This window comes from Carassius gibelio, chromosome B8, assembly GCF_023724105.1.
Source record: "Carassius gibelio isolate Cgi1373 ecotype wild population from Czech Republic chromosome B8, carGib1.2-hapl.c, whole genome shotgun sequence".
NCBI lineage: Eukaryota > Metazoa > Chordata > Actinopteri > Cypriniformes > Cyprinidae > Carassius > Carassius gibelio.
Genome location: NC_068403.1, coordinates 9,424,579 through 9,439,279, shown reverse-complemented (window position 1 = coordinate 9,439,279; position 14,701 = coordinate 9,424,579). Strand labels below are relative to the sequence as shown.

At 35.4% G+C, this 14,701-nt stretch overlaps 1 protein-coding gene across 1 annotated transcript in view; it reads right to left on the bottom strand.

Moving 5' to 3' along the window:
- The window catches only part of LOC127963597 (cAMP-specific 3',5'-cyclic phosphodiesterase 4D), a 108,063-nt gene extending 93,820 nt beyond the window's left edge, over nt 1–14,243 (bottom strand). Inside the window, exon 1 of the mRNA XM_052563589.1 lies at nt 13,532–14,243. Coding sequence (XP_052419549.1) covers nt 13,532–13,809 — 278 coding nt within the window. The 5' untranslated portion in view covers nt 13,810–14,243. The remainder of the gene's footprint in view (nt 1–13,531) is intronic.
- Between the last annotated feature and the right edge of the window lie 458 nt (nt 14,244–14,701).

Sequence of the window (14,701 nt, the reverse complement as noted above, 5' to 3'; positions counted from 1 at the left end):
TGCGGTCCAGCTCACCCCTAAACCATCTTGATTGGGTTCAGGTCCGGTGACTGTGGAGCCCAGGTCATCTGGCGCAGCACCCCATCACTCTCCTTCTTGGTCAAATAACCCTTGATGCCTTCAGTGTCACTCTACAATTTTCATAGTAATGAAAATAAAGAAAACTCTTTGAATGAGAAGGTGTGTCCAAACTTTTGGTCTGAACTATAATATATATATATATATATATATATATATATATATATATATATATATATATATATATATATATATATATATATGTATATATATATATATATATATATATATATATATATATATATATATATATATATAATATGTATATATGTATATAAATAAACATTCTTGAATCATTCTTGTGTCTTGTCTTGCCTCTCAACAACTTTTAAAATATTGGCAGTAATTTAGTGACTCCATATGCTGATTCCAACTTTAACTTACCTGATAATGAGCTAATTCACCTTAAGGAAGTGAATCAATATACTGTATAATTCAACAGACAATTCAAGACTTTTAAGGTTCTTCATTTTTACAATTGTTTTAACATTGATATACATCAATTTTACAAAATTTATATTTCATTTATATTTTGTGTAAATTCATGTTTAAATTTAAAATTGTGACTCAAAGCACACTTAGTAATTTAACTCTGCTGCATTTTGAATCAAAAATTACATTTAAAAACATGCTACTGAGATTAATATATTGATGCTATATACAAAGTAACGTTACTGCAAACTAAACCAACAGGATACTAGAACTGCGTTCCTGAAACTGCAGCCATCGCTATATTGGCCAGTACGGTAGGTGGCGCTGTCAGGAAAAACTAGGGTCCTAGAACTGCGGCCCAGATCTGCGGTCCTGAATCTGCAGCCTCCGGTTGTGCAGGAACATACTATTGCCCCCCCCCCCCCCCCTTTAAATGATAAACATAAAGCTAAAACTGCCAGTAGGTGGCAGCAAATCACTTAATGAGTGAGTGATTAATTCAAGGATTTGCTCAATGTGTTGATTCATTCAGTAACGAAACACATAGGTGTGTTGCTCAAAAATGCACTTCAGTTTGAGACAAGACCGGTCTAGACAATACATCACTAAATGTTGCCATTCCAAAGTAGTAAGAATATCAGGCCTGCAAGTCCTTCAGTGATTCAGTCTTCAACATACTCTGTAGTTTATAAAAACAAATTAATTTAAAACATAGACACTGAACACCATAAGGTTAAATCCACACTACATCTCTGTGCCTGACAGCATATTTTGCAAACAGAGTCTGTAGTTCTTTAAAGAAACGTGCTGCATCTGAGACAGACTACCTAAGTATGTGCTGATTTTGGTTGATTAGGAAAAAAAATATTTTTAGTAAATGACCACCAGTATATGCAATTGGATGGGTAAACGCAGTGCACATATTCCAAGTATGGGTTACCAGACTTGGCCACATGTCACGTCCATTCCTCTTTCCTTTTCCAAAATTTAAACAATAACAGTATTTTCATTTTTGGGTGAACTGTTCCTTTTAGAGCTGCTCTGTAATGAATTAGTGTCAAACATAATTCCTAATGTGAAGAAAATACACTTGAGACGGTCTCATATCTGCATGACATTTTTTTCATTACTTTTTCATTTTTAGCAATGAAAGGATTGTAAAAGTTCAAATAGATCTGATATTTTTATGATTTATGACGCATTTACCAGGGGGTTGACTCATCTAGACCAAAATTATCTTGCTTTTGAATGTCGATCTCCATGCAGCGCTCTATACAAAATGCATTATACAAATGACAAGCCTTAGGTCTGCTTTTTTTTTAATCAAAATATTCAGACCAGCAGCATGACGGTGAAAAATGTATATTTCACAGCAAGATATGAGTCTTAATGCAATCAATCAAAGTTACCAATTAAGATGACAATCATGACAAAGGCAGTGTTTATGTTAATTCACATGGTGGCACTTGCTGTCTATCCTGACACATGAACATTCACTAACAAGCAGCACTACACTACACCCAACAATAACATCAATCAATATTTAGGGTGGAAAATAATATATCACATTCACTGGCAAACTATTTAGAAAAAAGAAGGTTAGTCTCCTTGATGGAATGACCCAGATATGTCAGCAGAGCAGGAACAACAGCCTGGCACCCTGCAGAAACATCTAAACGCTATAGAACACACAGCAGGGTTCACTGTGACCTTGTGACCTCATCAGGAGGAGACAGCTACAGGAGAAATGTCAAAACACCAAAACCTTTCTCATTAGAAACCAAAAGCACATATAAGGATTTATTTTGAAGGGAAAAAACAGTTTTTATGCAAACATATTTAGAAACAGTTTCAGAAAAAAAATCTAAAGGTAAAAGTGTCTTCATAATATATACATACATACATACATACACACACACACACACACACACACATACATACACACACACACACACAGTGCCCTCCATACGTATTGGAACAGTAAAGACAAAATTGCTCTGTTTGCTGTGGAGTCAAGAAATCTGAAAATAGAATATGAGACAAAACTACAAATTAATTCTTTTATTATTGGATGTTTCAACACATACATGTTTTATCAACTTAAAAGATCAGCACTTTTAGAGTTTCATTCCCCTATCTGATGTGAGCATTAGTATTGGAACAGCCTCACATTTCTTTCTAAGTTATCAGCTGTGTACTTCATATATTAAATCATATAAATTAAAAGCAAAGCAAGGAACGTGTCTTATCAGTTATATCCATTGCTTCTGCATTCTCAGTCTTGCGTTCAATGACGACAGACAAACCAGGATGAGGGGGCTGTCTTTGAGAAAAAAGCAAGCAATTTGGATGCTAAAAGAAAAGAGGAAGTCAATTAAAAACAAAGGGCATTGAGAGATCAAGAGTTTGGAAAGCACCGGCGATATCAACCTGATTGGCTGAGAAAAACAACAGCAGCTGATAACGGGCAAATCAAAAATGCTGTGAAAAATAACCCAAAATATGTGTCCGTAAAATCACCAACAATCTCCAGAAAGCTGTGGTGATGCTCTGAATATCTACTGTCCGCAGGAGACTTTACACAAGCTTTCACGATGCATTTCAGCATCGGCGCTCCTACACTAATTTGTTGTGCGAGGCGTTTGTCCACCCAAAAATAACAAAGTGGCTTATCTTTGTTGCTGTTCCTCAAAGAGGAAGTGGTGTTTTGGACTTTCAAGGTTTGGCACATGGTCAGTTTGGAGTCTGAAGAGAGCACCGAGGACAGAGCATTTACCAGAAACAGGTCACGTTTTACTGAGGGAAGTGGGTATAACACATGGGGCTAGAACTCCTAAAATAGATGAACGGCCTCCACTGTAATCATCATTCAGAACACATGCAGCAACGGCCTTCATTCTGTCCCACTCACTGACCAAAAACTCAAGAAAAAAGATTGCACAACTAGGACTTACATCTCTCGTTTGCTACTGTATGTATTATTTTGCCCATTTGTTTACAATTCTAAAATAAATACATCTTAAATACAAAAAAAAATCTATCATCTACCCATCTGTCTGTCTATCTCAATATATAAAGTATTAATATAAAAAGTATTTATTAATATAATCTAAAATTATTTTATATTATCTATTCTTTATATAAATATATACTTATATAATAAAAAAATATATATAATAAAAATATGTAAAAATATATAATAGGATAATAATTTTAATAGATTAAAAATTGTGTCATTTATTAGAATCATTGTATTATTTATTAAGTATATATTTTTATGATATAAATGTTATAAAATAATTGTATTTAAAAGTCAAACACAAACATACAAAAAATTAAGTATGTTTAGTATATGTATAGTATATACAAATAATATAAAAAATATTTGTATATCTTATATAAGAATCATTGTAAGTAAAAAATTAAACAGAGGCTAATAAATCACACAAAAGGTGTTCAACAGCTGCATTAATATCCCCCACAACTGAATGTGAGGATGTGTATGTGTTGTCCATCTTTTTCTATCTGATGTCCTGTGATCTGTTCCCTGCCATTCCCAAAGACATGGATCTGTTTGTGGGACTCAAGAGCTGAAAGATTCCCCTTCAGGGGGTCTGACACTTCAAGGAGATGGGAAAACCAAGGAGGCTAGCAGTGAAGCTGGGCTATCACCTCTCTAGAAGCCATTTCTTCAAAAGGCTTTAGAAGTCATCACAACAAGCAGCGGAAAAAGTCACAGACACAGAAATAAAAAAAAAACCTTCACCGAAACGCTTCACCCTGTGGTTCATTTCCTCCTAAACAATGAAGCAATCTATTAGTCACCAACCTGATTTACGATGCCAATATTGACCAAATGTAAAACTAAATATTTAAGACTTTTTAAAGCCCGTCTGTTTTGCCTGCCCCCCTAGCATGAAGCAAATATTAAACTTCATGTCCAGCAATTAATCTCATATGCACCCACGTTTCATTGAGACAGTGACTTCAGGCTGTGCATTGCCTGAAGCTCCAGTAGGGTCCTCTCTCACAGCAAAGCAAAAAATAATAATAATAATTGTAATTTGTGCTTTAATACAAGTAAAAGACATATCACTGCATTGCTCTCTTTACCACTGTACAATTCTGTGTGCTAAGCCACACCGCCTGACTTAAATTATGTCCTGATGTAAACTACTTAAATACCGCCTGACGTCAACATATAAGGAAACAATATAAAAGAGTCTCTATTTGTGTTTATCAAAGAGTGGTCTGGAATTTTCAAACCATGACATCTCATTAGAGAAGTAAGTCCAGTACGTACCAAAACTGTCAGAAGCCCATTTATTACACACAAAAGACCAGTTCCTTTGATTTACATGTAATAACTTTAGATTTAAAATCCTGACATGCTTTAATAGGATATATATTATGCAACATGTATGATAAATGAGAAAGAGAGCAGATACTGTTGCAGATCTCCAGGGGGGCAAGAAGAAGAAAACAAGACAGAAGATTCCTGAACAAGCAGCGCATGAAAGAAAGTTCAGGTTGCACCTTGAAAAGGTAATTGATCATCAGGAAAGCAGAGGGAAGAATTGCAAAAGAAAGATTGCAAATTGGCCATTTTTGTGTGTAAAAGGCAGAGAACATTGGATTCTGATGTTATTCTGCCTCACATTATCCCACTATATTATTTTGGTTTACAAATTACAGGCTGTTCTCATATATAACTTTATCAACAGCACTGATTATAGAAATAATAAAACTAAACGCACACAAGCTGAAGACATATAAATGCCAAAAAACTATTTTACATACATCTACCTTTACATTTAAATATATTTACATCTATCTACTATCTATCTATCTATATATGCATACAAACACACATATACATATACACACACACGCACACACAAACATACAGTACATGATACCGTTAATGTGGAAAAGGTCAGACAAAACTTGTAAATGTAGAGCAGAAAAAAACAATTTGCCATCTCAGAGAGCTGTCAACAATTGAGCTGGCATCTCATAAATAATCATAGGCCTTCTATCAAACCATTGAGCTATATGGATGGTCTTTGCATCTCATTTGCATAATCTACATTCAGCACAAGTACTCCTATGAGGTTAATAAAGAGTGACAGCCCGCTACAGTTTTCAGTTTAAATCCATTGTATTAACCAGAATTAACTAGACTTAATCTATACCTTCTGGAATTATTTTACCAATACATTTATAATGAAACAGAGGTAGCATCATGTTTAAATGCTCTTTAACTTGTTTCTAGAGGACCATATGCCCACCTGACAAAATAAATGTAGCATCATCATATTTACAGGCTCTTTAAATTGTTCCTGGAGGACCATATTCCCACCTGGCTTCATTAAGAAGGAAAACAGAGTTATTATGTTGGCAAATGCCTTGAGGGCTTCAAGTCTATGTATAGGTAAAGATGATTGGTTACTGACACTGTTACTGTATGTATAGCAAAGGCGTACATACAGTGGTGTCAAAATGTCTAAGAGATCTTTCCAATTCAATATTTTGCATTATTGTATTATAAGCTTTAAAATCAAGTAAAAAGGTGACAAGTACAAAATTCTCCTTTTGCTTTAACATCTCAATCTGCATGAACTCATCGTGCTAGCCAGGATTTTTAAAGAATGCTCCAAAAAAAGTATCATGTGCTTCAATAGAAAAACATCTGACCATCTGTACAAAGCAGCTCACATGATTAAAGTTGCAAATTTAATTATTTGATTAGTGACCTAGAAATATACTATTTACGTCATAATGTCTTAGTATTTTGGAAAATTTGAAACAAAATCTTTCCATTGATTTTCATGGTTAAATTAGATTTTGAATCCTGGTTTTCAGTGCGTTCTCAAACTGTAGTCTTTGTCTACCTCACATTTCCCTGTAACCTTCCATTATGCTTTATGCTTTATGCCAGGGTGACCTCTAAGGAGAACGGCACGTACAGCCAGGCGACCAATCAGAAAGCAGCTTCTCTCGAGGAGTCCCCCAAGTAATCCCGTACAACATTACCTTGATGGAAAGTATAAGATCTCATTCTGTTGTGCTGCAAAGCACAAATGCATGTGTTTGGAGTCAAAAAAAGATCACACATTCATTATTGACACTGAAGTCTCGCCCTCTCCAAGCTTCCTTTGCTTTGTCTCTAAATGAATATTAATCTGCAAATAATAAAACACATCAGGAAGTGATTCAGATTCAGTGATCTCATTTTCCTCCTATATTAGGTGTGTGGGTTTCTTAGATCATTCATTCAAGAGCTTTCCATTGCTTTATAAACTGCATGAAGCGTACGCAAACAAATAATAAGCATACAGATCTCTAATATATTGCATTTCAGTCACTGCTCCACCCAGTCCTGAGCCCAGATGATGCATGTTCTCTATTGTTGCCAGGGAAAGCGGCATAGTAAGCCAAGCATGAGTCATAAACACAGGTACTGGCTGCAGGTAGTCTAACCCCTGGGATCAGAGCAGCCAGCTTAAGAGACCGGACCTAATCCTCCAGGGGTGTCGTGTAACACCAACTCAAAACCTTGGAGGGAAAAGGGACATGATTGCATGCATTTGGATCAAAACAGAAGAGAACAGAGGTATGATTAAGAAACATTTATTCCTGAGAGTTGTATGGTGGTAGAAATGTGTCATCTGGTAGAGATTCAGCTATACTTCTAAAACTGTAAACTAAAATCAGACTTAACCCTTGTGCTTAATTCATGGTCTACAGTCAAAAATGTCCGACCATAGGAAATGAATGGGAAATACAGAACATTTTTATGTGTACAATCTACAAATCCTCCACAATTCAGAAAAAAATTGCACAGCAATGAAGGGGTGAAACTCTAAAACATCAAGAGTGTAAAATGGATACATCCACTCACACACACTTCCACACACTCACAGACACACACATACAGAATTATACATACTCAAATTAATTGGTATGGCTATAACCATATAGCCTAAATGAGTCAGAAGACGGAAATAAGAGGTTAAAATCAGATCAGACCCAGAAGGATTAAGCTCTGATAAAGCATTCCTGTAAATTTTTGTTATATTTTTATAGAATTTTAATGTTTTGTGTAACAAAGTGCTTTTTATGTTCAGGTTTGAATGTAGTAATAATAATGCAAAAAAAATCTACACTTCAAATCAACATTTAAAACAACAAAAAATATAAACCTTGAAAAAAAGTAGTCTTTGAGAATGCCTTAATATACATTTAAATCCACAACCTAATAAAAGTAAACAATTATGTATAAAAACAACTATGGAATTCACAAGCCTCTCTATAGAGTCCTATACAGGAATCTAGTACCGTATTTTTCGAACTATAAGTCGCACCTGAGTATAAGTCCCATCAGTCCAAAAATACGTCATGACAAATTAAAAAACATATATAAGTCGCACTGGACTATAAGTCGCATTTATTTAGAACCAAGAACCAAGAGAAAACATTACCGTCTCCAGCCACGAGAGGGCGCTATATGCTGCTCATTGGTAGACTGCAGGAGCACTGAGCAGCATAGAGCGCCCTCTCGTGGCTGGAGACGGTAATGTTTTCTTTTGGTTCATTTCTCTCGGTTCATGTCAAATTAATTTTGATAAATAAGTCATACCTGACTATAAGTCGCAGGACCAGCCAAACTATGAAAAAAAGTGCGACTTATAGTCCGGAAAATACGATAGTTACACCATGAAATTACAGGTTTCTCTTTTTTTGCTCTCATCAGGAGGTGCTATTCTGCCTTTAAAAGTCCATGACTGTGACTCTCAAATGAGGAGCGCACATGGGTTTTAAATGGATATAAGCTAAAAGTTCAGATTTAAATAAAAAAGTGATTTGATGGAAAATCTAGTTAAAACCGCAGTATTGTGAAACATTTTTACAATTTAAAATAATCATTTTCTATTTTCAGATTTTCAAATGTAATTTTGTACTTAAAGCACTTTAATTGTGTGTAGTGCTGAAGTCCAACTAAATATATACTGAAATATATTTGAGCTAAAGTGGAACTATTACAAGTATATTTCAGGTATACTTTAAAAATCTTGCATTTAAAGACCATACAATCCTCATCAGTAGTGACTTTAAAACATATTTTAGGCTTAATATTAGGAAATGTGCATTGTACAGACATATTACTCCAAATAAAGTTTAATTATAATGTTTATGTTAGTAAGTCTCGAGCAATTTGCACTATAGTATGAAATAAATATATTTTAAATATATCCCTTCTTTACTAGGTATATGATCCTTCAGAAATCATTCCAATATGCTTATTGGCTGCTCAAAAACATTTCTTATTATCAATGCGAAAAACAGTTGTGCTGCTTAACTTTTTGTAGAAACTGTGATACACTTTTGTTAAGGATTCTTTGATAAACATAAAGATAACAGGATCATTTTATAAAAAAAAAAAATAATGATATAGCATTACTAGATGGAAGATTTTGGTCATACCGCCGACTAGAGAATCTGGAGAATTCATGTTTGTACTTGCTCCCAAAAGAAGCTCCCATTTGTGAGGAAGGATAAGTCTGAAAAGTTTTCCATAAAAATGAGAAAAGAGGTGGGGGGGGGGGTGACCAGCATACATAAAAACTAGAGCAACATTGGTTCCCCTGAGCGCATCAGTCCTCTTCATTTCTGACATAAATTTCTTTTCAGTGCCACAGACCCCCTGAAGCCTGTTTTTCTATGACTAATAATGTCATGTTTGTTTCTGCCGACCATGGGAGTGAATTCTGTCCCTTGCTTGGGAGAAGTGGGTCAGATTCTTTTATAACAGTGCCAATCTATATAATATATTACTGATTCTTGTGTGGAATCATTTAAAAAGAAATAGGTAAAAGTGACAGCAGCTCTGCACTGAGAAGTCTCAACTGTGAATAGAAACCAATGAAAATGAGGGATCCACCAAAAATTCACTAATAATCCCATAACTGGATCCCTAGAAGGACCTGTCCCTTTTCTTTACTATGAATTTAAAAAACTTTCCTGTTAGCACACAGCACCACAGTTTGATTCTTATCTGAATTCAATGTGAACACGGAGCCACTTGAATTCTTGCCGCACATAAATCAAACCACTCATGGGAGACACTCTATCCCTGTGTTTACGGATAGAATGAATGCTCTACCAGTGACAGCGCTGTTCATCATGGGTGAAAGCCTCGGCGGCAAGGCATCGGTTATCACTGCAATCAAATCCGAAGTGTATCACAGGACTCAGACTTACAGAGAATACAAAAGTAACTGTATTGATTTGTATTGATGGCACCCCACATACTCTAAGGGCTGATGTCGCTATAAATTTGAATTGTCTAGCTATCAAAAAAAGGACCACCCTTTTCACAAACACATTAACAGTACAACTATTTTCAAATGATTAATAAGAAATGCCTCTTGAGCCCCAAATCACTAGATAATCAGATAATTAGAATGATTTCTGAAGGAATATGTGACACTGAAGGCAGGGGGAATGATGCAGATAATTAAACTTTGACATTACAGGAATACATTTGATTTTAAAATATTCTAAAATAGAAAACTGTTATTTAAATATTTTTTTAACTGTTATATTTATTTCAAAAACAGTAATAAAAAAAATCTTGCCAATCCAAAGCTTTTAAACATTGGTTTATACATCATTATATAAATGGCTAAAAAAAGGTGATCAGTCTAACTATCACTTTAACTTTAACAGTCTGATGGAACGAATAAAACTTACTAATTCTGTTTTTGCTACTGAAGTTTAAAAAGTTTGCAATGTGTTTTAACACTCTCATACTCGCTATTCGCAAAAAAAAAAAATCATTTACACATTTGACAGACTTTCCATTGACATTCACTGGGAATCAAACATGCTGTTGCTAGCACCACGATCACACAAATTAGTCTAATTATAGCCAAATAAACAAGCAATAAAATAATTACAATGTTCAGAATTGCTTAATTTTATATCACCAGCAAATTCATATTCCTATATTAATATCAATATTAAATGTTATTGCAAATCAGTCTGACTGCTCGCTTTCTCCAATGAGTTCTCCATGCACACCGGGAGCGCTCTGGATTTAAAGCAACCATGTGCCAGGACAACAAGAAAGCTTCGTCTGCGTCTAGAGGCAGTTCTGCACCATGATGCATATCAGGTCTCTGAGGGATTTGGCTGTCTGTGTGTGCGCGTGTTTAGTACAAAACAGTTGTACAACTGAGACTTCTTTAGAAAGCAAATCCATTCTGCCTGACAAGCCGAATATCTGCACTATAAAGATGTAAATTTAAAAAAAGGATTAAAAAAAACACTTTAAAATTCACATGCCAAATAAAAATAAAATGATAATAACACATGAAACACATTGCAGTGCACAACGCAGTGCATATGGGTTCATCTCACCATGATTCTACCATCTTTACGGTCCCCTATCATTAGCTAATCAGACAAGATCTCAAGCATCACAACTTACTGATCTCTCTGTTAATAAAGCCATCCATCATGATGAACTCTTCGAACCGAGAGGTCTAATGTAACAGCACTGAAATACAGCTTTGTAGCAAACACATTCACATCTCAGGTGTTTCCAGAGACCAGTGCGACAATGAGCTCTTGGGATCAGCCGACACATGTGCATGGTGCACAGATATTGGATCCTTTTAAGCCAGTTCCTCGAGACAATGCATAAAAGCGGCAAAAAACAGAAAGGTTCAGTCATAATTTACAAAAAGATCTTCTCACATAGTCCTTCAAACATGTAAAAACAACCAAAGCACTGTTTTACAATCCATTTAACAGCATACTACATCAATGAGCATAGAAATGGCATTATAAAACAGATCAATTCCATTAAAAAGCATTGCAAAAAGGTAACTGCAATGAAAGTTTTAGTCTAAAATCCTAGTCAAAAGAGCGACTGAAACTAATTCATATCTGCTCTATTAATGCTAGATCATAATAATTTAATAAAATCTGGGGCCCCTTTCCCTAGGTATCTTTTTAAGGGGTTGAATTGATAGCTTCATGGTTTTATTCCTTCACTCCATCTTTAATGTTTTGTTTGATTACACATGTCTTCGTTTAAGGTGTATATTTTTCAATGTATCTGGTGCCTGGGGGTAGGTGCGATCTCTTTTTTTGTTGTTGTTGTTTTTTGTAATTAGTTATACATATATATATATATATATATATATATATATATACATTTTGTGAGACTTTTTTTGTAAAAACTGTCATATATGAAATTATAAAAAAGCATAAACCCTAGGTGTTGCTATTTTTATCCATGCAGCTGAAAACGTACATAACTACAGAAAACATTAGCTCGAAGCTCCTCGTGTTAAGTCAGTGAACTTCATTCCACAAACACTGAGACCAATTTTCTCAGCAAGGAAAACTCGAACTCGCAATGGCCTTGGATATTAAAATTGTGATAACATTCACAAAAGTGAGTCATACAGTCTGGTCGTGGTCTAAATGTGTGGGGTTGAATTTCACCCCCTCCGCGAGTCTCATAGGAAATCCATCTTCGGTAATGAGAAAATGGATTTAAATGGACTATAGAAGCAATTATCGGCATAATGATAGAAAGCAGGACTCGTTTTTCTTCCGTTTATACTGAACACTGACATCATAAATCAGAGGTGCTTAATTTTAAGACAAAAAATTGATTTGTTTTTGCATACATTATGTTATGAGGTTGAGAGAGGAAGGAGGGGGAATCCTTAAAATTCCTCCTAGAAAACAGTAAAATCTCCAACGTCTGTCAAGGTGAAAGATGTGACATTTACATTTACCACTTAATGTCAATGTGAGGGAAAAATATAGGAGGTAAGGAAACTTTTTATTGCTCTGAATGAAAGGTATCAAATCTGTGACTAATGGTCTGTTATTAGCTTGATTCAAGGTTATATGCATATTTCTGCTTGCTACTTAGGTTCTCTGATAAACACTCACTCTTCTTCAGGGAACATTTGAAACGTTGGTCTCTTAAAACCAAGTACTAGACCATCAGGGACTGGATGTGAACGTTTGGTGTTCAGCTTGCAATGAATTAGTCAGTGATGGGTGTAAACAGTCTCATTCCTCATTTGGTGAATGAAGGGGGAGCCGTGAAGGACAGCAGTTCTCCAGAGGGCTCTCCAGAGAGCAATAGACATGAAAAGTACTTGTGCACAAACTCATCAGGAAAAGCTATGCCTCTTGCTCTGAGTCTGGGCTAATTAAAAATATTGATTATGATTACCTTTTTGCCTGGCTATTTGATAACCAGTTTGCACTTTAACTACAGGACACTTAAACCTATTTATATATTATTCTGACCCACATCTGTGTCAGTGTCAGGATTTTGCAATCCATCCGTGTTCCAACATGGAAGATTCCAGCACCAGACACTTTCCTGTCCAGACTGAAAACAAAAATGCTGTAAAAAAAAAAAAAAAATCACAACTAAAAGAGAAGAGTGTTCGGATGAGTTTGCCTATTCTCACAATGCATTGCACAGCGTGAAACACATATCTTGTACTTGTATGACTTCTGTGATGCATCCCCAGATGGCATCCTATTTATGATTTTTCTTGTACTAGTTTGCAAAAACGAACAATTTAAAGTTTAAGATATTCAAACATTTATTTTTATATTCTTTTTTTTAAACTTTAAGGACCAATTAAATCAAAATGTCATGTACCGATAAAAGCTGGCAAATTGGTATGTAGGCTTGCAATCTTTCTCTGCTACAAAATGAACCAAAATGTTTTATTTTTATTCTTTATCTGACAAAAATATGTACATGCTCTTTTGTATATAAAGCAAATAGCCTAATAAATTCCACATTTTAATGATCTATTAATGCATAAATTACTAGGCTATAAATATATGCAAACTATTTGAAATTAAAAGTTATAATATACTGCATAAAACACGTGCTTGTACTTGTATTACCTAGCTAAAAGAAAACCCCCGGCTTGTTGGACATTTATAGCCAAAAACGTACTCTCACCGTTTAAGTCCTTGAAAGGATGATGGCCATGACATTCTGGACTTCTTCAAACCGGGACGCTTTCCGGTGTCCACGGCATAGCTCCGGTCCATGGTCCTGGGATTCAGGTACTTCTCCGTGTCGGAAAAGCCTCTCTGTCTCACCCGGTAGTTCTTGCGCGGGCCGAAAGAGTTCTGGATCTGAAGAGGAACCGGGCTCTGTTGCCTCCACAGATGTTTTGGCGCATTTCCATCGGTACCAGGAGAAACCAAAGTTGACACCTCGCTCCCGGCGTCCATTCTTGCAGTTGTATCGACTCGTTAAAATTTGTCAAACCACTATATTTTTTGTGAGATTATTGCAAATAGCTTTGGCGCGAAATGTCCGAAACTTGGAAAACATCCGTAAGAAAGCGTAGTGTGAAGTTCACCATTAGTGCTATTTACAAGAAAGCGATAATATACCACATAAAATATATATATGAATATAAACCGAAAAGTCAATTTTGATGTTTACTATACTGGATTGACTCATTCTGTCCAATAGTTCATCGTCTATTGACATCATCACTCGCTTCTATCGCAATGTCCATAATAAAACACAAAACTTCGGACAATAAACGCTTGTCAGGTCAAATTGGTTTCCAAATAAACTAGCAAATCTTCGAGGTCTATGCAACAATATCCAGCATCCCTGTCTCACGCCTCGCCTGGACGGATAAAACATCCGTGTGCTCTCCTCTCCACTTCACAAAGAAGGGATGCTGGGAGGCGATCAATGTTTATTCTGCACAGGTTGACTGACAGACCAGGGGGAGGAGCCTAATGCTCTTCGCACAATGCAGGAACAACTTTAAGAAACAAAACTTATTTGTTTGTGCTGAATCAGTAATGTGGCGGAAAAAAAATCTACATTTAAATATTTTATAATAAAAAAAATATTATGTACATTTATAATGTTATAAGTCTACCTGTATTGATTTCATTTGCATCACATAACTAAAAATGTAGTAAATATTTAACTCTGCTGTGAAAGCGCTACTAATACAGAAGATCTGGAAGTGACAGTAAATTGCACAATGTTCTCTCTTCTGACTGCAGTTATCAATCTCTCTCTATTTTTTCCTCTTTTTGAAAGTCATGAAAATACTACTGTGGCGATTTTCTTTTGCTATTTGGGCAAATGGGAATG